The sequence below is a fragment of the Mustela nigripes genome, chromosome 13 (genome assembly GCF_022355385.1).
Source record: "Mustela nigripes isolate SB6536 chromosome 13, MUSNIG.SB6536, whole genome shotgun sequence".
Classification (NCBI taxonomy): Eukaryota; Metazoa; Chordata; class Mammalia; order Carnivora; family Mustelidae; genus Mustela; species Mustela nigripes.
This window is the reverse complement of record NC_081569.1, coordinates 69,402,953-69,423,971: the sequence shown is the minus strand read 5'-3', so window position 1 is coordinate 69,423,971 and position 21,019 is coordinate 69,402,953. Positions and strand designations below refer to the sequence as shown.

The 21,019-nt window shown below is 43.6% G+C and overlaps 1 protein-coding gene across 4 annotated transcripts; it reads left to right on the top strand.

Annotated features, from left to right (window-relative positions):
- Positions 1-1,725: 1,725 nt before the first annotated feature.
- Positions 1,726-18,967, top strand: LYSMD2 (LysM domain containing 2). 4 transcript variants are annotated; one of them, XM_059372830.1, is made up of 3 exons: positions 1,726-1,909; positions 2,566-3,034; positions 16,752-16,858. In XM_059372830.1, exons 1-3 carry the CDS (start codon positions 1,826-1,828, stop codon positions 16,763-16,765), a joined length of 567 nt encoding a protein of 188 aa, XP_059228813.1. In that variant the 5' UTR covers positions 1,726-1,825; the 3' UTR covers positions 16,766-16,858. The 4 variants fall into 4 exon arrangements, with proteins under 4 accessions (XP_059228813.1, XP_059228815.1, XP_059228814.1 ...); XM_059372832.1 differs by lacking the exon at positions 1,726-1,909 and adding an exon at positions 18,416-18,967 and having other exon boundaries at positions 2,429-3,034; positions 16,752-17,083; XM_059372831.1 differs by lacking the exons at positions 1,726-1,909; positions 2,566-3,034 and adding exons at positions 3,113-3,240; positions 18,416-18,967 and having other exon boundaries at positions 16,752-17,083.
- Positions 18,968-21,019: the final 2,052 nt, after the last annotated feature.

Sequence of the window (21,019 nt, the reverse complement as noted above, 5' to 3'; positions counted from 1 at the left end):
GTGTTTTATGATCCAGGATTTCTTTTTTCTTTTTAAGATTTTATTTATTTATTTGACAGAGAGAGATCACAAGTAGGCAGAGAGGCAGGCAGAGAGAGAGAAAGGGAAGCAGTCTCCCCACTGAGCAGTGAGCCCAATGTGGGACTCGATCCCAGGACCCTGAGATCATGACCTGAGCTGAAGGCAGTGGCTTAACCCACTGAGCCACCCAGGCGCCCCTATGATCCAGGATTTCTTAAGGGTGGAAAAGTTGGAAATAACTGAGGACATCTTAGAAACTTATCCTTACGAGAGGGGGATGGGATGGCTTTTGAATCTCTCTGTATTTTTGGTGGTACTTTTTTTTTTTTTTTTTCATTTTTACAGAGGCCTTGGTCATTTTATAATGTACTTAAGTGATCATCACCTAGCCTTTTTCCAACTGGCTCATTTTCTGCCCCTTATTTTAGGTACCAACTCTTCTATCTTTTGGTATTCTCTGATTTCTCAAGTCGTCTTCCTGGTTTCTTATATAGGCTTGTCTTTCACCCCTTTAATTTAGCACAGCCCAAACTACTAAAATTCTGAGAAAGAAGGGTTCTGTGGTCAAATGAGTTTGGGAAATACAGTGTTAAATCAAACCTAATAGCTTACTTTACTACAGGCCTTCTAGAACCTTCAGTATTCTAATGTGCATTGTGAACCTCCAAAAGGGAAATATAGCTTGTTAGTGTTTCGCCAATTAATTGGTCATTGAACTTTTCCCAAAGAGCACCAAAGCACACCTCTCATAATCCAGTTCATTACTCTTCAAATAAAAACTTCAAGTTCTTGTAAACTTTTCCTCACTGGAAGACATGGTATATGCGCTCTCAATACTAGGTTGTGAATTCTTTGAGGACAATTTCTTGAAGGATTTCCTGATCTCATAATATATTGAAACTCGGGCATTCTTCCTCTCTTATAGTTCCTGGGATGGGCACAATGGATACCACTCAAGAGTTCATGTATGGCACAGTCTTGCTAAAGAATCTAATTTAGCTTTTGGGATCTTTTTACCACACCTTCATTCAGCTACTTTTGATGCTTTATTGAAGGCTCTGGGCTAAGCACTGCTGGTGCTAAAAAGATGAGTAAAATCTAGTTACGCCTCCTTGGAGAACATGTAGAGGCAATAAGTACATGATACAAAACACAAGTGCTAAACAAGAGGTACCAACTGCCTTGGGGTTCAGTGGAGAAACAATAACGATTGGGTGGCTAAGGGAGGGAGACACCTGGAAATCAGGAAAGATTTCTTGGAGGATGTATCATTTGGGATGGGCCTTAAATTAAAAAAAAAATACAGACAGGATATAGAAGAGTTGCATTATAGGTGGGGGGTATATAGCATATGCACACAGGAAGGTAGGCAAGAGGGGCAGGTTCAACTGGCTCTGTCTGGCGGGATGCGTACAGGAGAAGTTGCAGATGGGATATGACCAATGCATGGATAATAAAAATAGAAAGAATACTTTGGGTGCCAATGTGAGTTTTAATGCTGCTGTCCACACGGAGCCATTGAAGAATTTTTGAGTGGGAGGGTGATGTGAGGACCACTTGCTCCTCTACCATCCTTTGTGGTGTCTCCCAAGCTCCAGTGCCTTTGCCTCTGTCCAGCTCTGCGACACAGAGAAACTTCAGCCAATGAATTAAACTTCCAGTCTCCTGACTTGCATATTGGGAACCTCCTGTCGTAGAGCTGTCCAGAGTACAACAGAAATCGTGGCGGCAGCCTCTAGTAAATGCATACCCACTCTGTGGAGAATACTGTCAAAAGCCAGCATGCTGAGGAGCGAGTGTTCAGATGAAGAACACAGATGAGGTCAACCGTGGATTTAATGATAATACTTTGTGGAGTTATGATTTCAGCATCTTAAAGAGGAAACGGGTAAGAAAAAAGGATGGGTGCAGATAATAAATTTTAGTGAGCCACGAGAATGGGATGTAGCTGGTGAGCCCGGAGAATTGACTGTAACCAGTCACTCGTTCCAGGCAGGTCAGGACTCAGTTTGGCACGGGTGTGCAGTGAGGAGTGAAATGCAAAGAGCTGGAGGGTTGGTCGGAGGTGACCCACCTGGTGTAATGTTCAAAGGCCTATCCCTCCTGCTGTAACGCTGCAAGGCCGGACCCTCCTGGCTGTTGAGATGGGCCTGGAGAAACTGTGTGCTCAATGGCCTTAATGTTTTCTGTGACGTGGGCTTTGAGGTCATCAGGGTAGTCGGGTGGGGGGAGGGAAGTGCCCTCCGTGGGAGAGCTTGGAGGTCTGAGAAAGCGGGCGCCTGCTGGGGGATCGATAAAGGAAGCAGAGCGAAGCTCTGGTGTTTCGCCCTGGTGGGGGCAGGGCTCTCACTAGCATCTGCGGGCGTGCCGCAGGGTTCCGCTGCGCCGAGGACGCCTGACGGTGGGCCCCCCTGAGTCCCCGCGGCCGCGGGCGGTAGCGCGCCCCGCTTCCCCGCACCGCAGGGCCCCGCACCGGCGAGCAGGGTGGGGCCGCGGCGCTCGGCCCGGCGGCTGCGGGATCTCGTCTCGCTCTTCCGCTTGCAGGTGCGCCGGGGGAAGGCGGGACGCGCAGGAGGGGGGCGCCCGCCATGCCCGGCCCGCAGCTCCCCGTCGCGGCCTCCAGCCCGCCGCCCCCGCGAAACGGCCCGCCGCAGCCCCTCTGAGGAGGAAGAAGAGGCGGCGGCGCACGAGGCGCCGCCCCCTTGGCGAGCTTCGCGACCTGGCGGCCTCCGCGGGACCTATGGCGGATTCGTCGCCCGCGCTGTCCCTGCGGGAAGGCGGCCCCCGGGCGCCCCGGGCCTCGGCCCCCTCGCCGCCGCCGCGCTCGCGCTCGGGCTCCGAGTCCGAGGAGGCCGAGCTGTCGCTGAGTCTGGCCCGCACCAAGACCCGCTCGTACGGCAGCACGGCCAGCGTGCGGGCGCCGCTGGGCGCCGGCGTCATCGAGCGCCATGTGGAGCACCGGGTCCGCGCCGGCGATACGCTGCAGGGCATCGCGCTCAAGTACGGAGTCACGGTGAGCAGGGCGCGCCGCGGCGGCGGGGCGGGGGCTCGGGGCGGGGGCTCCGGGGCGGGGGCTCGGGGAGGGGCCGGGGGCCCGGGGGTCGCGCGGGCGGCTAGCCGTCCCCTGGCGCTCGCCCATGGCGCACTGAGGGCCGCCGCCGCGGTCACCGAAGATGGTTCTGCGGCCAGATGGGCAGGCCGCCCAAGCTCCCTCCCCAGGTAAGTGCATCGAGTTCCCGGCGTCCTGCCCGGACTCGGCGAGGCCGACCAGAGCCGACCAGGGAGCCATGTTCACCTGAGTTTCAGTCCAGATCACACTGCCGTAGTGCATATTTACTCAGAGCCGAGCTGAGGTGTGGACTCGGGCAGGGAATTTTGTTTTGTCTGTAAACAAGCGCGGCGATGAGTCAGGGGTGGTACAGTTGTTTCCGCAGGATGGTTCTGGTTTTATCGATGATGCTGCTTTATTTAGAAGTGAAATTACACCCCTGGGCTTACGGGCAACTGTGAATGTGACACCTGTCGCTAAGCAGCAGCCCAGAACTGGGGTCTAGGTGAGCTGGAGAGCTGTGTTTATTATAAATTTATAAGTGTGTGTGTCCTAGGTATATTGCATTACACCTCTGGGAAGAACATGGAAACCAGAGGGAGCATATTGTCTCATTAAAATTACTTATAATTAACTCTGAGCCATGTGATGGCCTTTTTTTTTTACATTTGAGTTCTGTATCAGTTTTCAGTGTTTTTTCCTGAAACACTTTAGACACTGATGGGAAGAAAGGCGATCTTATCTGTATCTTTCTCTTAAAGTGAAACTCTTTCTGGCCCTTCACAGATTGACAGAGACTAATTTATTCTGCACCTTCAGGTTGGTACTGTATGTTTACCTGGCAGGTCTTATTTAAACATTTTGAGACCAGGGATCTTGCTGTGCAGGCATATACTGATATTATCATGCTATGGATAGTCCCTTTCCATCTGCCTGGGAGTTTCTAAACGTGTATGTAGAACTGCCATTGTTATGTACATCAATAAGACCTGGATTGGGTGAGGGCCAGAGGAAAGCAGAGTTGGGGCTTATCAGTAACTACCTTTTGCTGAATGCCTGCTGTGTGCCAGGCTTTACATTTGTCCTGTTCCATCTTGTTTTTATTCAATTTGGTTTTCCTAATGAGCCTTGGAGGTAGGTGTAATTAACTTTTTTACAGATGGGAAGAGGGGTGAGAGGTAAGGATATTATCTGAGTATGTTTTTCACTGAGAACAGCTTGAGTTAGCACAGTGATAAAGCATTTGCTTTTATCTAGATACTTCTTCTGATTTCCACCCTTGTTTCTATCCTAGTCTTATCAAGAGCTCTCTTAGCATCTTGGTTGTTGAAAAAGGAAGGTCTCTTCTGTATGGTTGCTGTATGTCATACCTACTGGGCCAGGGTGACTGTACCAGGATCCCATGATCTCTAGAGAAGTGCTATTTCCCTGGTCCCTACCCACAGCAGTCTCTCCAGGCCAGTGCCCTACTTGGCTGCACCTGAGTGGCTTAGAGCTCCTAAACATCTGCTCAGAGCTGCTCTCTACTTTTGATCAGATGCTTTCTAATCATGTTTTTGCTCACTGTACATCCTGTTACTCTTAACCTTATAGTTAAGAGTCACCCTTTATAGTTAAGGTGTAAACTAGATTTTTCACTACTTTCAAAAAGACTTGATTTTAAGATGTTAAGCTCAGGTATAATTGGGAACTATAATGTATGGCCACAGTCTCAACTGCAGCACTATTGATATTATGGGCCTTACATACATATTTACAGATTCTTTGTTGTGGGAGTTGTGCTGTGCATTATAGGATGTTTAATAGCATCTCTGACCTCTGCCTGTTAGATGCCAGTAGGACCCCCAACCCCCATTGAGAGATTGCCAAATGTTCCCTAGGAAGAAACTCGCTCTTCATTGAGAACCACTGGTTTATTACATGTATATCATTTACTATAGGTCCTGAGCTATAGTTGATGAAATTTTTAGAGACTCTTCCACTGATTATGTGGAAACAGTGGAAGTGATAATTATTACTGTAACAGTAATAGTGCTTTAATTAATGGAGGCAATTATTAATTCGATTTACTCATGGTAAATTGAGATTTTACGTGGGACCTAAAAAGGGAGAGAAGTTTTTTTCTTTCCCTGATCGAACAGAAAGAAGTTAAATTAGTTAAGTTTCTAATATTGACTGCCGAGGTCATAAGCATATTTAAATTATTGTTTAAAGGGTTCAGTCCCAAGGACCCAGAGATCATGACCTGAGCCAAAGGCGGACGCTTAACTGACTAAGCCAGCCAGGTGCCCCACCATCTTGAAATTTTTAATACTTTCTGAACAAGGGCCCCACATTTGCACTTTTCACTGGGCCCTGCAAATTATGTAGCTGATCTTGGCTGTGTGACTTGCTGCCTCACTGCCTTCAAGTTCTTGTTTGTACGTCTCCTCCATGAGGCCTTCCTGACTACTCTCTGTCAAATTACATACCCCCTTTCCCCCTCCCTGCCTTGTCTTCCCAACAGTATTTATTATTCATCTTATTTTCCTTTTTTTTTTTCCCACCTTCTATCTTTTTGGTGATACATTAGTGAATAAATAGAAATCCATGCCCTCATGGAACTTATATCTTAGTGGAGACAGTAAGTAAACAAACGAAATATGTTATAGGTCAATATATATATATATTTTTTAAGATTTTATTTATTTATTTGACAGAGAAAAAGATCACAGGTAGGTAGAGAGGCAGGCGGAGAGAGAAGGGGAAGCAGACTCCCTACTGAGCAGAGAGCCCAATGCGGGGCTTGATCCCAGGACCCCTGAGATCATGACCTGAGCCGAAAGCAGAGGCTTAACGCACTGAGCCACCCAGGCACCCCTATAGGTCAGGTATTGATAAGCAAAATGAAAGAAAGTAAAGCAGGGAAAGGAGAGAAGGAGGGCTAGTGGAGGTGGCTGTAATTTAAAATGGTGTGACCACAAAGACCTCATGGAGAAGGAGGCAAGGGGGTGGGGGGTGTGCAGATATCTGTGAAGAACATTCCAGGCAGGAGAAATAGCAAGTGATGCAAAGGCCCTGAGGTGGGACCATAATTGGCAAGTTCCAGGAATAGCGTACCTGGTGTTTATAATGCAATAGGGTATATTTGAACCAGATCACTTGGGGTTTTAAGGCCATTGTAAGAACTTTGGCTCTTTCTCTGAGTGAGTTGGAAAGTGGAGGAATTTGAACAGAAGAATGACATGATCTGATTTATGCATTAGGAGGATCACTCTGGCTGCTGCTTGGAGAACAGACTGTAGCCCAGGGAGTGCCAAGGCAGGGAGACCAGAGAGGATAAAGGCTTTATAATAATGCAGGAGAGAGGATGGCAGCCTGGACCAAAGCAGCGGAAAAGGAAGTGGTGGGAAGGGGTTGGATTCTGGATGATTTGTTGATACTATATAGAGACTACATATTTTCTGCTTATTGTTTACTATTTCATTTGAGTATTTCTGCTGTAGAGATGGGCCCAGGCATCCAGAAGGCTTCTCTATAGGAAAGAAGAATGCCGATTTTGGAGAGCCTGGCCAGACCTGACGCCTGATGGACTGAGGTTGTTTGGCCAGTGCCTTAGAAAATATCTAAAGGACCTTTCCCATATCCCTTTTAAAGTCATTTTAGTTATTGATAACTAGCATTTTTTATTATTTTTTTTTACTTGGTTTTATTGAGCCCGGTTTGTTTGAGTCCTTGTGCTACATGCAGGGATTACAGGATGATACATGCTTTTCTCCTGTTATTAATGATGAGTTTTGTCTACTGCTGATTTCCACTAGCCTGTAGCTACTCGAGAAGCCAGGTTGCTTGTCTAACTCGTCTCTGTACATTCCGTGCCTAGCCCGAGTCTGGCACACGCAGGCCCTTCCCATATGTATGGACCTCATCCGCTGGCCTGCCTGGAGTGAAGTCGCCGGGCCCTGGAGTTGAGCAGACCTTGAAAGACAGAGCCCACGTAGGGGTTGAGTGACTGGATTTGCAAAGTGTGATTTGAGGCTGGCTCTCAAGCCTACAGCAAGATTGGTGCTGGTTTTCTCCCCTTCTACTGGCAGAGAATCTTGACATTGAAATAAGCATAGATTTACTTTTGAGCATCTCTACCAAAGAAGCATTTGAGGAAGTGGTCTGGGAAACTGAAACTATTTGGGCTAAGGTGAGAAATTACTAAATACGATGTAGATCTCAGGCTTGAATTTGCTTGGGCTGGAATTTCCCTGGCTGTGCCTATCTCTCCTGAGACTTAAGGTCCTTGCCCTAACCCAGTGTTCTAGATTTAGCTGTGTTGTTTGTGGTGATCCTAGCTCCTCTCAGTTGGATGCAAGCTTTGGGAGGAAGCTCATGGCTCCAGGCAGCCACTGTGAACTTTTTGTTTGGAAACCCTGAAAAAACAACTAGAGAACAGCATACAAACAAAAGTGAGCAGGAGGCAGTGAGGAGACCTATTATTTGCATTAACTTTTTCATTGTCTCTTTGCTTCCTCCTGGCAGCTTGCCTATCCTCTCCCCTTTCCAGAGGCCACCTTGCTTCCCGTGCCCTCAATTACTTACTGTCCGGTTTTATTCCCAGAGTCTTCTCACTTTCTTCCAGTGAGCTGCTAAACCTAGTTGCTTCTTCATACTTCCCTGAACAGAAGTCACCTTGCTGAGACAAGGTGAAATGATTGTCATTTTAGGGACAAGGTTGTGAATTAGGAATGTAAGTATATGTACATCTTTTGTGTTCATACCTTTAGGCCCTGCTGCTGATAGAAATTGTTGACCCTTGCTGATCAAAGGCAAGAGAACCATAAATTAATAGTGCAACATGTAATGAGAAGTATGGTAAAATGGCCTTTAGTAGCTTGGGATTTAATAGATTCTCACGTATTTTTTATTATTTTATTTTATTTTTCGTAGGGTGGGACAGAGGGAGAATCCCAAGAATCCTCATGTTTTCTTTTTTATAAAACAATTTTGGGGTGCCTGGGTGGCTCAGTGGGTTAAGCCTCTGCCTTCCACTCAGCTTATGATCTCAGGGTCCTAGGATGGAGCCCCATGTCCAAATCCCTGCTCAGCAGGGAGTCTGCTTCTTATTTATTTATTTATAAATTAAATAAATAATTTATTTATTAAAGCAATCAATCAATAAATAATAATAATTTATAATTTATTATTATTATTAATAAACATTTATTGATTGATTGATTGATTGATCTTAAAAGAAATAAAATCTTAAAAGAAAACCCAAAAAACAGTTCACTGACATATAATTTACATACCACAACATCCACCCATTCTAAGTGTACAATTCAAGGACTTTCAGTGAGTTACAGAGTTGTGCAGTCATCACCACAGTCCAGCTTTAGAGCAGTGCCGTTGCTCTGAAAACGTCCCTGTGCCGCTGACCTTCCTTCTGTTTCCTTCTCTAGCCCCAGGCAGCCCCCAAATATACATTCTAATCTATAGATTTGCCTTTTCTGGGCATTTCATATAAATGGAATCTCCTATTTCTTCTGAGATAGTGTGGGAAAGAAGTAAATCCTTATCCCTGTTAGCACATTGAAGGAATGGCATTGAAGGAATCCGATTGCCACCAACACCTAGGACTGAAGAGTGAGCGTATAAGACAGTGGCGCGACTGGCGAATCTAGCACTTCCTGGAAAAGGACCTTGAGAGAGTCCTTTCATATGTAAGTCTTTAGTTTTCTGTAAAATAATAATCAAATGAAAGTTGTATGTATGTATGACTATATTCTGGGAGCCACACAGTGCTGGGTAAGTGTTAGTTATTATGTATCCTGAAATGTTTGAAAGGTTTGTCTTTCTTAAGGAGTGGAGAGGTAGAAACAGAAATTCTGAACGCTGTTTTCACTGTTAGGGTAGTGGCTTGATGAGGCTGAACAGAGTAGCCTTTGTGGAAGGTTCCTGGCTGTGCCCCGCAGCTCCTGTTGAGATACTTTTGTTGGGGGAAGTTTTGTGAGTTCCCTCCAGACTAAGTTCACCTTCACAAAATGTATTTACGGGGGAATCATTGTAAAGAAGTTGTTTTTAACTTATCAGTGGTGCTCGTTCTACCCAATGTCATGATGGTTGATCTTGTGGCCATCTTGTTAGCTCTTCATTATTCTGTAATCTGTTTCTTGAGGACCAGTCAATTTGACTGAATCATGTTATTCAATCCTGATTGAGAGAGACTTTTTTTTAAAGATTTAAAAAATTTATTTGACAGAGATCACAAGTAGGCAGAGAGGCAGGTAGAGAGAGAGAGGAGGAAGCAGGCTCCCCCATGAGCAGAGGGCCCGATGCGGGCTTTGATCCCAGGACCCTGGGATCATGACCTGAGCTGAAGGCAGAGGCTTTAACCCACTGAGCCACCCAGGCACCCCAGAGAGACTTTTGAAATGAAAACAATTCAATTGCTATACCTACCTCCCACTCGTCTGCCCACAAGAAATAGAGGGTAATTGAGTGTTAGGAAATGTTGGACAGAGGGGTGGGAGAAATAGGTGAACTTTTTTTTTTGTTTGAATAAATTGAATAATAATTTTTTAAAAAGGCCCAAGGAGTTGGGTTCTGTTTTGGTTTTGGGTTTCAGTTTCCCCAAAAGTAATCCATTCTCCACCATCTACCCAAGGCCTGGTATGATCCAACATTGTTTTAGAAGGATAACTATAGGGGTGCCTGGGTGGCTCAGCTGGTTAAGCGAGTGCTGTTGGCTCAGGTCTTGATCCCTGGGTCCTGGGCCCAAGCCCCATGTCAGGCTTCCTGCTCAGAGGGGAGCCTGTTTCTCTCTCTCCCTCTGTCTTCTGCTCCCCTGCTTGTGCTCTCCTGCTCTGTCTCCCTGTGTCAAATAAATAAATAAAATCTTTTTTTTTTTTTTAACAGAAGGATAAATCTAGCAATAGAGTGGAGGAAAAAGTATATGTTGGGGAGGATGGAGGAAAGGGATCATAATGTCTTCGAAGAGTTCTAATGTACTGTTCCCTGCTTTATGTGTTCCTAACACAACCCAGGTCTGCATTGGGACTGTGCCAGAAAACTGCAATTTTCAAAGCCTGTAACAAATCAAATCCTTGTGATATCCAAAACTTGAAGCAGCTGTAATTATTCTGTGTGTGTTTTTAACAACAAAACTTGATGGCCTTCTGTAACAATGGCAGTTAAGCGTGCTAGAATTAGAACACACTGGGACATTGACCATTCACGTAATCACTGAGCCTGGGGAATGGTGGACTTCCAGGGTTAAGAGTCATTCCAGAGCCTCAGTGTTTAAGTTATTTCTGTAGCTCCTGACAAGTGTGTGTGTGCACTGGATGAGATTTAATGAGGGTGCCTCTTTATTTCTCCAGGAAGCTCATTCATTTATGGAAGAACTCTGCTAGACACCGCCTCCTTTTATTGAAAATTTTTAAGTTTTTTTTTCCTGAGAGAGAGAAAGAGAAAGAGAGAAGTGGGGAGGGGCGGAGGGAGAAGGAGAGAGAGAATCTGAAGCAAGCTCCACAGCGCCCAGCACAGAGCCCCACATAGGGCTCAATCTCACGACCCTGAGATCATGATCTGAGCCAAAACCAAGAATCATATGCTTAACCTACTAAATCACCTGGTTGACCTGAAAAATTTGAACTTTTAACAGGATCTTTCAACACCAGGTTTCTAGTTCTAAATCTAGGAGACAAAAGTTCAGAGGAATTTCAAACGTTCACAGGACAGCATCTGAACTACTTCTGTCCTTGTGTAAATAAATAAGTAATAAAATAAAAATTGAGTATTAGGAAGTGTTGAACAGAGGGCAGGTGGGGAATTTAGAGTTTTCCAGCTCTTTGCTTGGGTTGGATCATGACTTTTCTTAGCTTTATGTGAGGTGGCATTGCCAGAGCATTAGACCCATCTATGTTCAGATAAAAGTATAAAACTTTCCTAAAACATCATTTCACTGTTTGGGATTATCTCGTCTCTTATCTGTGCTGGTGAGGTTTTCTCCATGACTAGGCTTCCTGTTTCCACTAGTGCCTCTTTCTTGCTAATCTATTTTCCACAAAGCTGCCAGAATGATCTGTAGCTGTAATCAGATTGCGTTGCTCCCTTTTTTCACCCTCCAGTGGCTTCTCATCACATTTGAAATAAAAACCAATTTGGGGGACTCCTGGGTGGCTTGGATGGTTGGGTGTCTGACTCTTGATTTCAGCTCAGGTCATAATCTTGGGGTCCTGGGATTGTGCCCAGAGTCAGGCTCCGAGCTCAGCAGGAAGTCTGCTTTGGATTTTTCTCCCTCTGCCCCTCCCCACCCTCATGCATCTCTCTCTCTCTCTTTCTCTCTCTCCCCTCCCCATCCAGCTTTCTAAAATAAATAAATAAAATCCTAAAAAAAAATAAAGAAATAAAATCTTTTTTTTTTCTTTTTTACCTTGGCATCCAAGGCCAAGGTAAAAAGGTCTAGAGTTTTGTTCATTACTCCCTATATACTTCAGCCACACTATTTTTTTTTTCTCCCTGTGCTGGCGTCTTGCATCTGCTCTCTCTCACTGGAATGCTGCTCCCCTCACCCCCAGCACCTGGCTTTTTTGCATGACTGATTTATTCCTTAACTTTACTATAAGTCCAGAGTTTGCAGCCTGTTCTGTAGGTTCAAGCCACCACTTGTAAAGGAGAATAAGTTAAGATCAAATTTATCACCTTGTGGGGGTGGGAAACAATATAGAGCTCACACACCTCAGGGCAGTGATAACATATGAGGCTAATTATCTGGGCTTGGTTTGGTGAAATTTTTTTTTTATATTTTCTTACATTGTAGGAGAAATATTTTTTATTGTGAGAAATTCCTACCTCCTTCCTTTTCATTTGCTAAATACATGTTAGAATCTGCCCTTACTTGTTATTTTCTCACTTTTAAGCAAATTTAATAACAAGATAGCAGCTATTATCATTATCGTTTTGGAGGGTTTCCTGGGGGCTATGCATTATCCTATTATCCTAAATACATGAGATAATTTGTGTAACCCTGATAATGATCATATTGTGTGGAAGGTACTATTATCCTTACTTTACAGGAAATAAAACAGAATTGTGAATGATTAGAAAGTGGCAAAGCCAGGATTTGAACCCAGAAAGTATGGCCCTGGAGCCCTTGTTTCAAACTACCTTGTATTAGGCTCATTTCATCTTCAAACTCAGATCTACCAGTCCTTAGGTTGGTCCCCACGTTGATGCTATGTCTGGATATCCCGTCTAGTCTATAGGGTGAATGTACAACTTAAATGCTTGCTGATGACACCGAGGTGGAGACGGTGTAGTCTCTGACTTCAGGAAGCTTGTAGGCTAAAGAGGCAGTTCTATGGGTGAAACAAGAACTAGGGAATCCTGCCCTTCATTCCCTGTGCTCCTTGACCACACCCAGCTGTTGACTCAGTCGCCTTGTCTTGTGGTCCCTGTCATTGGCCCTTCACCTAGCTGGGTGGGCTGCTGTCTTGTTTTGAATGATAAATGTATGGGTTAGGGTTCTGACAGGAAACAGATAGTGGGCATGGGGGGTGTGGGCGAAGAGAATTTCCTAAAGGAACATTTACAGAAGTATGAGCAGGGTTGAGGGAACCAACAAGGGATGGTGAAGCACCTGAGACTAGCAACAGCAGGAAGACATTACCCCAAGGCTTGAAGGGCACGAAGAAGACATGGTGTTCCCCACACGAGGAGGGCTGGAGCCTTGGATGAGGGAATGGTTACCTGACAGCAACTCTGCTATAGAAGAGTGCAGCCCCTGGAGTCACTGTGCTGTATCTTTCTGCTGATGACTTCCTTTGGAACATCCACTGGAATTCCAAGGACAAGGGGGCTTAGGTAAAGCAGTTTTTAAGAGGTCAGCCTCTCGGGTTCAGAACAAGCTCAAGAAGAGCTGGGGATAGATTGGGTGGGGGGATGGGTTGAAAGGGAGAGTCACTAACACAACTGATGACTCACAGTCCCTTTCTGGTTACTTCCCTGAGTTCATCTTTTTTTTTTTTAATATTTATTTACTTATTTATTAGAGAGTGAGAGTACAAGCCAGGGGGAGAGGCAGAGGAGATCACACTCCCCACTGAACAGGGAGCCTTGATTCTAGGACTTTAGGATCATGATCTGAATCCAAGGCAGACACTTAACCAACTTTATACCTATTCCTCTGACCTGTTTTTGTTGTTGTTGTTGTTTGTTTTGTTTTGTTTTTAAGATTTTATTTATTTGACAGAGAGACACAGCGAGAGAGAGATCACAAGCAGGGGCAATGGGAGAGGGAGAAGCAGGCTTCTGGCCGGGCAGGGAGCCCAATACAGGGCTTGATCCCAGGACCCTGGGATCATGACCTGAGCCAAAGACAGATGCCCAATGACCGAGCCACGTAGGTGTCCCTCCTCTGACCTGTTTTCATTAATTCATCCATCCATCTTTCCATCCTTCTGCCCTATGTATTTACTGTGTACCGGGTCTTTGTTACCCCCAGGGAAGATATGGAAATAAAAGTGCTTGTCCTGAAGGAATTCACAGTTTATGCTTGATATTCTCCGCCCTGCCTCAGCACTCAGATCTGGTGTTCCTGTCAGTTTCTGTCCCCCATCATTATTGTCAGAAAATTATAGGCCCCTGCCAATAAGCATTTCAAAGGGCACTGTATCAGGGAAGGTTATTTGACTTACAAGTGACAGAAGACCTCAGTTTAGCTTAAGGAAAAAACAAAAAACAAAAAATGGTGTTTATTGGGTCATGTAATTGAAAGGCCCTAGGGATTTCTGGCTTTAGGCTGCGCTTCAGAGGATTGATTGCTCTCCTTCCAGATGGCCTCAGGTTCTGTGAGGTGGAAGGACGGCAGCTCTTTCCAGCAGAAAAAATACAGAAACCCCCTCCCACCCCTCCCAGACCCAGCAAATGTCTGCCTCTGTCTTTGAATTGTGGGACTGTGACCTATCATGAAAGCCAGGACATTGTGACGCTCCAAAGGGCAAGAATGAGTCATATGCTCCCCTTGGAGTGTGTGTGGGGGGGAGTTGTTCGGTGCCATTGGAAGCCTACATACTAAGATGGAGGAGGTAGATGCTAGCTGGTTAAAAAAAAAAAAAACAAAAAAAACCAAAAAAAACTAAAAAATTAAAAAAAAAAAGGGGGGGGTATTAAAGGCAGAGTAGAATACACCTGAACCTGCTATGATACGGTATTCAAGTTATTTACATCTCTTAAATAAAAGCCTGACCAGACCAGAGATACTTAGGATTTTCAAATTTTAATTTTGTCTCCTAAATGCACTAGCCTATTCATGGCTTTCTTCTTCACCCTTACCTTCTCTCCTTTAATCAGAAGCTAGAACACAAAAGACTACACCACTTCACACAAAATATACTTTAATGTAGTATCTTTAAAAGAAAAAAAAGTTTTATGTGTACCATTTGTGTAGATTCAGCTTATAGTAAGAAATCAGGAGATCTAGGGTTCATTTAGTGATCGACTCTTGTTTTTCAGGCTCTTTGATGTAGAATCTAATTTTTTCACTCACAATTTGGCATTAAAGGATCCCGTAATTTGGTCCCATTAGTCATGTACTTTTATCCTGCTGTTGTAGGGAATTCAGAGTCCAACAGAAATCGTAGCTCATGGGGAGCCTGGGTGGCTATAGCCTCTGCCTTCGGCTCAGGTCATGATCTCAGGGTCCTGAGATCGAGCCCCATATTGGGCTCTCTGCTCAGCAGGGAGCCTGCTTCCCCCTCTCTCTGTCTGCCTGCCTCTCTGCCTGCTTGTGATCTCTGTCTGTCAAATAAATAAATAAATAAAATCTTAAAAAAAAAAAAAAAGAAATCCCAAATCACACATTTATTTTTTATTTTTTTAAGATTTTATTTATTTGAGAAAGAGAGAGAGAGGGCACAGGAGCATGAGGGGAGAAGGGCTGAGAGCCAAGGAGAAGCAGGTTTTCTGCTGAGTTGGGAGCCCACCACCGCGCTCGATTCTAGGACCCTGAGATTCCAACCTGAGCCAAAAGACTCTTAACCAGCTGAGCCCCCCAGGTGCCCCTCCAGCTCACACATTTCAAGAGCAAGAGCCTTAGGCACTTGGTCAAATCAGTCATCTGTTGTGTGCCTTAACTTCTTCACTGGAAAATATAGAGTAGTATCACCGGCTGCCAGTGGCTCTGCTTAGTATTCTTTCTCTCATAGACATCCTGTCTGTCTCTGCGTCTGTCTGCCTGCTTACCTACCTACCTCTCCGTCTCCTCTGTGCGCGTGTGTGTACACACCCCTGTGAAGGGTGGGCGACACCTACTTGACACACGTGGAGGTGGTTGGTGTCGGAGCTGGGGTTTGAAACCAGGTCTGTCAGGTTCCCAAGCCTGCGCGCTCAACTCCGCAATCTTTCCAAACCGTCTTGGTTCCCTGCCTCACCTTACTGAGCTGTGCAGAGACTGAGTGGGTGCGGGGCCCGTGCAGAGCCCAGCGCAGGACAGTATCGGGCTGGAAGCCTGGAGGTCGGCAGGCCCCAGGTTCTGCAGCAGACTCGCAGCGCTGTGGACTTGGGCATGCCACTCACCCCTCTGGAGTCTCCATTGCTTCATTTGCAAAAAGGAGATGACAGTGTCTGGATGGCAGAACTGTTGGGGAGGTTACAGGAGACCCTGTGTCCATTTCATTCTCCCTTCCCACCCCCGCCTCCCATCCCCGTCGCTGAGGTCTGCCTAGGAAAGAGTTTGGTGAGGCGGGGGGTGGAGTGGTAACCATTAAATTCTAGCTTCTTCGTTTGCCAATGTATGACCGTTCCATGGTCCGTAGTCTCTCTGACTTTTTTTCTTTTATTTGTAAAGTGGATCTTCAAATGCCTGCTCCTTGGGTGGAAATAGGACATAGTGTGTGTAATGCACTCTCCACTTCCTTTCCTTACCTGTACCACTTCTACCTGTTCTTTAAGGCCCATCTAAAGTCGAAAGAATCAAAATCAGAACCCCACCTTCTCTGTGAGGTGCAGCCCCAGTCCACACCATTCTTGCAAATGCTCATATTTATCCCTGTACCAGCTCCTGTTTCCGTTATATTTACCAGACACAATTCCAGAGACCCCAGAAGCACTCCGTAAGTAAAAGAATAGTATTCGTTTTAAAAAAAAAAAAAATCAAATCCCAGAAATGTTAAAACACGAATAGAAATTATTAGATGAGCTTAAAGTTCCACATTCTTTAACTTCAGGGATTTAAGGTAAAAGCTGCCTTACAGGGAAAATATTATAGTGGGGGAAAATGAGCCTTTCCTTTTTTTTTTTTTTTTTAAAGATTTTATTTATTAATTTGACAGAGAGAAATCACAAGTAGACGGAGAGGCAGCCAGAGAGAGAGAGAGAGGGAAGCAGGCTCTCTGCTGAGCAGAGAGCCCGATGCGGGACTCGATCCCAGGACTCTGAGATCATGACCTGAGCCGAAGGCAGCAGCTTAACCCACTGAGCCACCCAGGTGCCCCTGAGCCTTTCCTTTTTAAGAGTGGGAAACAATTTCCTGACTACTCTTGAAATAACCAGGAGTACCTGGGGAAATGACTAAACCCAAATCAAGACACTCAAATCCAGAGAAAGCATTGCACATATTCTAAACCTGGATAGTTTTAGTTCTGTTTATGTAATAAACCCTACTAATGGATTTACTTATATCTAACTCTGTGTTTCCTTTTTTATATTTTAGATGGAACAGATTAAAAGGGCAAATAAACTGTTTACTAATGATTGTATATTTCTGAAGAAAACTTTGAACATCCCAGTTATATCAGAGAAGCCTTTGTTGTTTAATGGACTTAACTCAATAGATTCTCCAGAAAGTGAAACTGTTGGTAGCAGTTTTTCTCATGAAGAAGAGCCCATGGCAGCTGGGGAAGACCTTTCTCCTCCCAGTCCTCAAGAATCTGATGTTCAGCCTGTACAGCCTGAAGAAGTGTCAGCTAGAGATTTCCTGCAGAGACTAGACTTGCAGATTAAGTTGTCAACACAGGCAGCCAAGAAACTAAAAGAAGAGAGCAGGTAAAAATATGCTGGTAAAATGTCAGAGGTTGAATACATTACTCTTAACGATGTCCTTGCTTAGCTAAGTTTTGTTGTGTTTTGTTTTCTCTCTTTGCTCTTCTCTTTCTTTTTTTTCCTTTTGCTTTAAAAACTATATTTCAGGGGTAACTGGGTGGCTCAGTCAGTCAAGCGTCTGCCTTCAGCTCAGTTCATGATCCCGGGTCGTGGGATGGAGTCCTGCATAAGGCTCCCTGCTCGTTGGGGAGCCTGCTTCTCCCTCTCCCTCTGCCTGCCACTTCACCTGCTTGTGCTCTCTCTCTTTCTCTCTCTCTTTCTCTGTCAAATAAATAAATGAAATCTTAAAAAAAAAAAAAAATTTAAAAAACTATTTTAATTCTAGAAAGTGATTTTCAATATGTGAGGTGTATAAAGAGCTCCTGCATTCTGCATAGGGCGTTATCTGTTGCAGTATACTTGCTTTTGTCCCTGTTATTTATTATAAAAAGTTTGCTTCTTTGCTTTAGTAGCGTATCTATCCAGCAAGCAATTCAGGATAGCAGCCAAGCAGAAACATCTAGTTTATCCCATCAAAGGAAGGACCGCCCTGGGAAGGGCAGCTCCTTGTGAAATACTGATCCTAATGTAATTTGTCAAAGACATTGTCCATTATTTGTTACTGGGTGTTTTTCATGTGAGCTGTTTTCTTGTTCTTTAATTTGGTCCTCGGGCAAATCTTTCTCTCTCCTACAGAATTGGTTTTCTTTTTCCTTTATGAATCCAAGAATGGCACATACTATTGTGTTTCCTTTTTAACCCTGGCTCCAGGAAGCTAACAACTAAAACTGATGTTCAGTTCAGCTACTACAGTATTTCTTATGGTTAATATATTCGTACTGTTCTTCTTTCCTTGGTCCTGATTTTCTGTTTCTATCTAACTCATCTTATCGTATGTATGCTTTTTTGTTGTACGAGTCCTTTTGAGGAAAAGGTGGAATATAAAAAATATAAACAAATATAAATATAATCATTGTATAATTTAAAATGTTTTATTTAAATGGAATAGAAAAATGTAAATATATAAGAATAAATATATATTTTTTTACAAGTACCCTTCTTTATTCCAATAATGGAGATGCCAATAAAATGCAGATAATAAGGTCCATCCTAATGAGTATTTGCATCGCATATAACTTCTAGGACATGCAAAATATTATAAATTGATATATAAAATATTATAAATTGATATACCCTTCTTTGGCAAATGGATATTAACTTATATAATAAGTATGTATATTAGTTTTTTGAATACCATTTTTAAGCACTGCTTTATACTGAATGTATTTTTTTCAGAGATGAAGAAAGCCCCTATGCAGCTTCCCTCTATCATAGTTAGATGATTGGGGTGATCATCTAACCTGGATTAAGAGAGAGCTGGATCATAAGGAAACCAACAACCGAAGATTTGAAAGCGTGCATCGTTAAATCGCAATTTAGTAGGTCCACCTCCTGCAGTTGCACTGACGTGATTATTTCCCTCTGGCTTTCTATAATTCTAAGTCCCTATTACGGCATGAGAGCAAAATTGTATCCTAAAGCTCATCACTTTTGTAGGTGATGGTAGTTTTTAGACTAGTTTTGTAAATAGTAGTTAACATAAAACATCAAAGACTATATACATCTTCAAGCTGAAAACAATGTTGATCTTCTGAGAAATCCTAATTATGTGACATACATGGTTGCTGTTGAAGTCATGCTGATTTTGCTATGTGTTTATAACTTAAGTGCTATATATTTCGATATGCATTACATATTCTCTATTAATATAAAGAACCAAATTTTGTCTGCTATTTTGTAAAAATAAACTACAAAAGCCTGAATGAGAAAATAAACTATGTTTTCATATTTGAGTCTTCGTTTTTTTTCAACAAATGGAAAAATAAAATTGATTTTTAAATTGTTTTTGAAATGGTGACAGCTTCTCCGTTTTAAATGCTTTTATTATTATAACTGGAATTTTGAAAATGTTTCAGTAATGTAAAAGTAAATCGATCATGGGTGTTAGTAACCTTTACATTTTCATAATATTTTTCCTGATTTGTTTGAGATACGGTATAAACATAGACTATAATGAGAAGGAGAAATTTAAAATGCCATGCTCTTGACACATTGGTGAATTCTAGTTTAGATTTCCCTGTGTCACTTTATAGATTGTTTCATAGTCAGTGTTCATTTGAATTGAGGATGAAGTTTTTATTCACATAATTTGTCTTTTATCGTATGTATAGGTTACAGCCATAAATCTTAAGCAAAATATTACTTAGAGTTAAACTCTTTTTGGTCTCCGTTTTTATTCAAATACTAGGTTAAAGAAATCACTGAGCTCCCACAAAAATTCCCTATATTTATCTCTCCCCGGCATCCCCATAGGAATCTGCTTTCTGTGGGGGCAAACAGGACTCTCCCCTCATTTTCTCTTCCTTGTCCTGCTCCTCCAGGTCTTCCACTAAGCAGGAAACAGGTGCCTTTAGGCATCAATGGAACAGAGCTTCCAGAACCAGAACTGCGCATTTCCAGCCCTTGAGGGTGACCAACAGGTGCACGCATGGGAAACACTGGTCATCTGCCCCTGTCTCGAATTTCTTGTTTGTTCATAACATGCACACTCCCTGATGTGTTGGGATTTTTTTTTCTCATGCTGTTACCATCTTTGATATAGTGTGATCTCTTGATCGTGCTTTGCTACTACCTGACTATGGGGGGATAGTTGGAAGAGGAGAAAACAGAAAAATAAAGGAAGGGAAAACACTGTGCACATAAGACAAGGTCTAGGCCTCCGGAGGCCCAGAAACTTTCAAAAATGTAAAGTTATCATGCTGTTTAACGTGACATAATCTGAAACTTGAGAGTGATCCAAAAGACATAAATCCAAAAATGCTGTCCAAAAGATAGAATATAAGCAGAAATGTAAAATTCAGACCACAATCTTAAAAAGCTTCTTCTGAGTATTTCTTTGTTGCCTAAGGTCTACTCTTAGCACTTTCTGGCCAGGACATCTCTCTCCTTCAAGTATTTAAAAACTCTGGATTTGTTGAGGCCACAGTTGAACTGTCTGGGACCAGAGTACTCTAGTGCTGCCTTGGAGGAGCGGACTGAGCCACAAGAAACCGGGTTTGAGGCCTCGAGGCCCACTTTTTTTTTTTAAAAAAGATTTTATTTATTTATTTGACAGAGAGAAATCACAAGTAGATGGAGAGGCAGGCAGAGAGAGAGAGAGAGAGAAGCAGGCTCTCTGCTGAGCAGAGAGCCTGATGCGGGACTCGATCCCAGGACCCTGAGATCATGACCTGAGCCGAAGGCAGCGGCTTAACCCACTGAGCCACCCAGGCGCCCTCGAGGCCCACTTTTAACCACTTCTTGCTCATCTGACTTTGAGTATGCTCTGTGTCCTTGTGAACCAGTTTCCTCATTTCTGAAACAAGGCCAATGAGCTCCCTTTTCTTTTGTCTTGTTTACTGCTCAGAGTTCATGAATGTCTGCGTGTCAGAAAACTACAATAAACTCCCTACATAAATGTCTTATTTTAAAATAGATTGCATAGATATCTAGGTAAATTATAGAAGAATGAATGAATAAAATGCTTTAATTGCAGCCAGACTTTTTTTTTGTCCTGATGAACAAGCAGCCTACTTGGACTATAGGACATGGGCGAATGATCGGTCATGTTATCAAAGATGACATTAAAAGTGTCTGACTCATTGAGTTGGGCAAGGATAATTTGGGCAGAGGTGTTTCTAGTTCCCTCTTACTGCTTACCAGGGAGTAATGACTTCTCTAGAACATACCAAGTTTAGTTTTTATAGGTGTCAGGCTTTGGTTTTGTTTATTTTTACAACTCTAGAGAGGATGGGGAGGAGCAGCAGTGGTTTCCTCCCCGAGAAAAATAACCTCTTAATA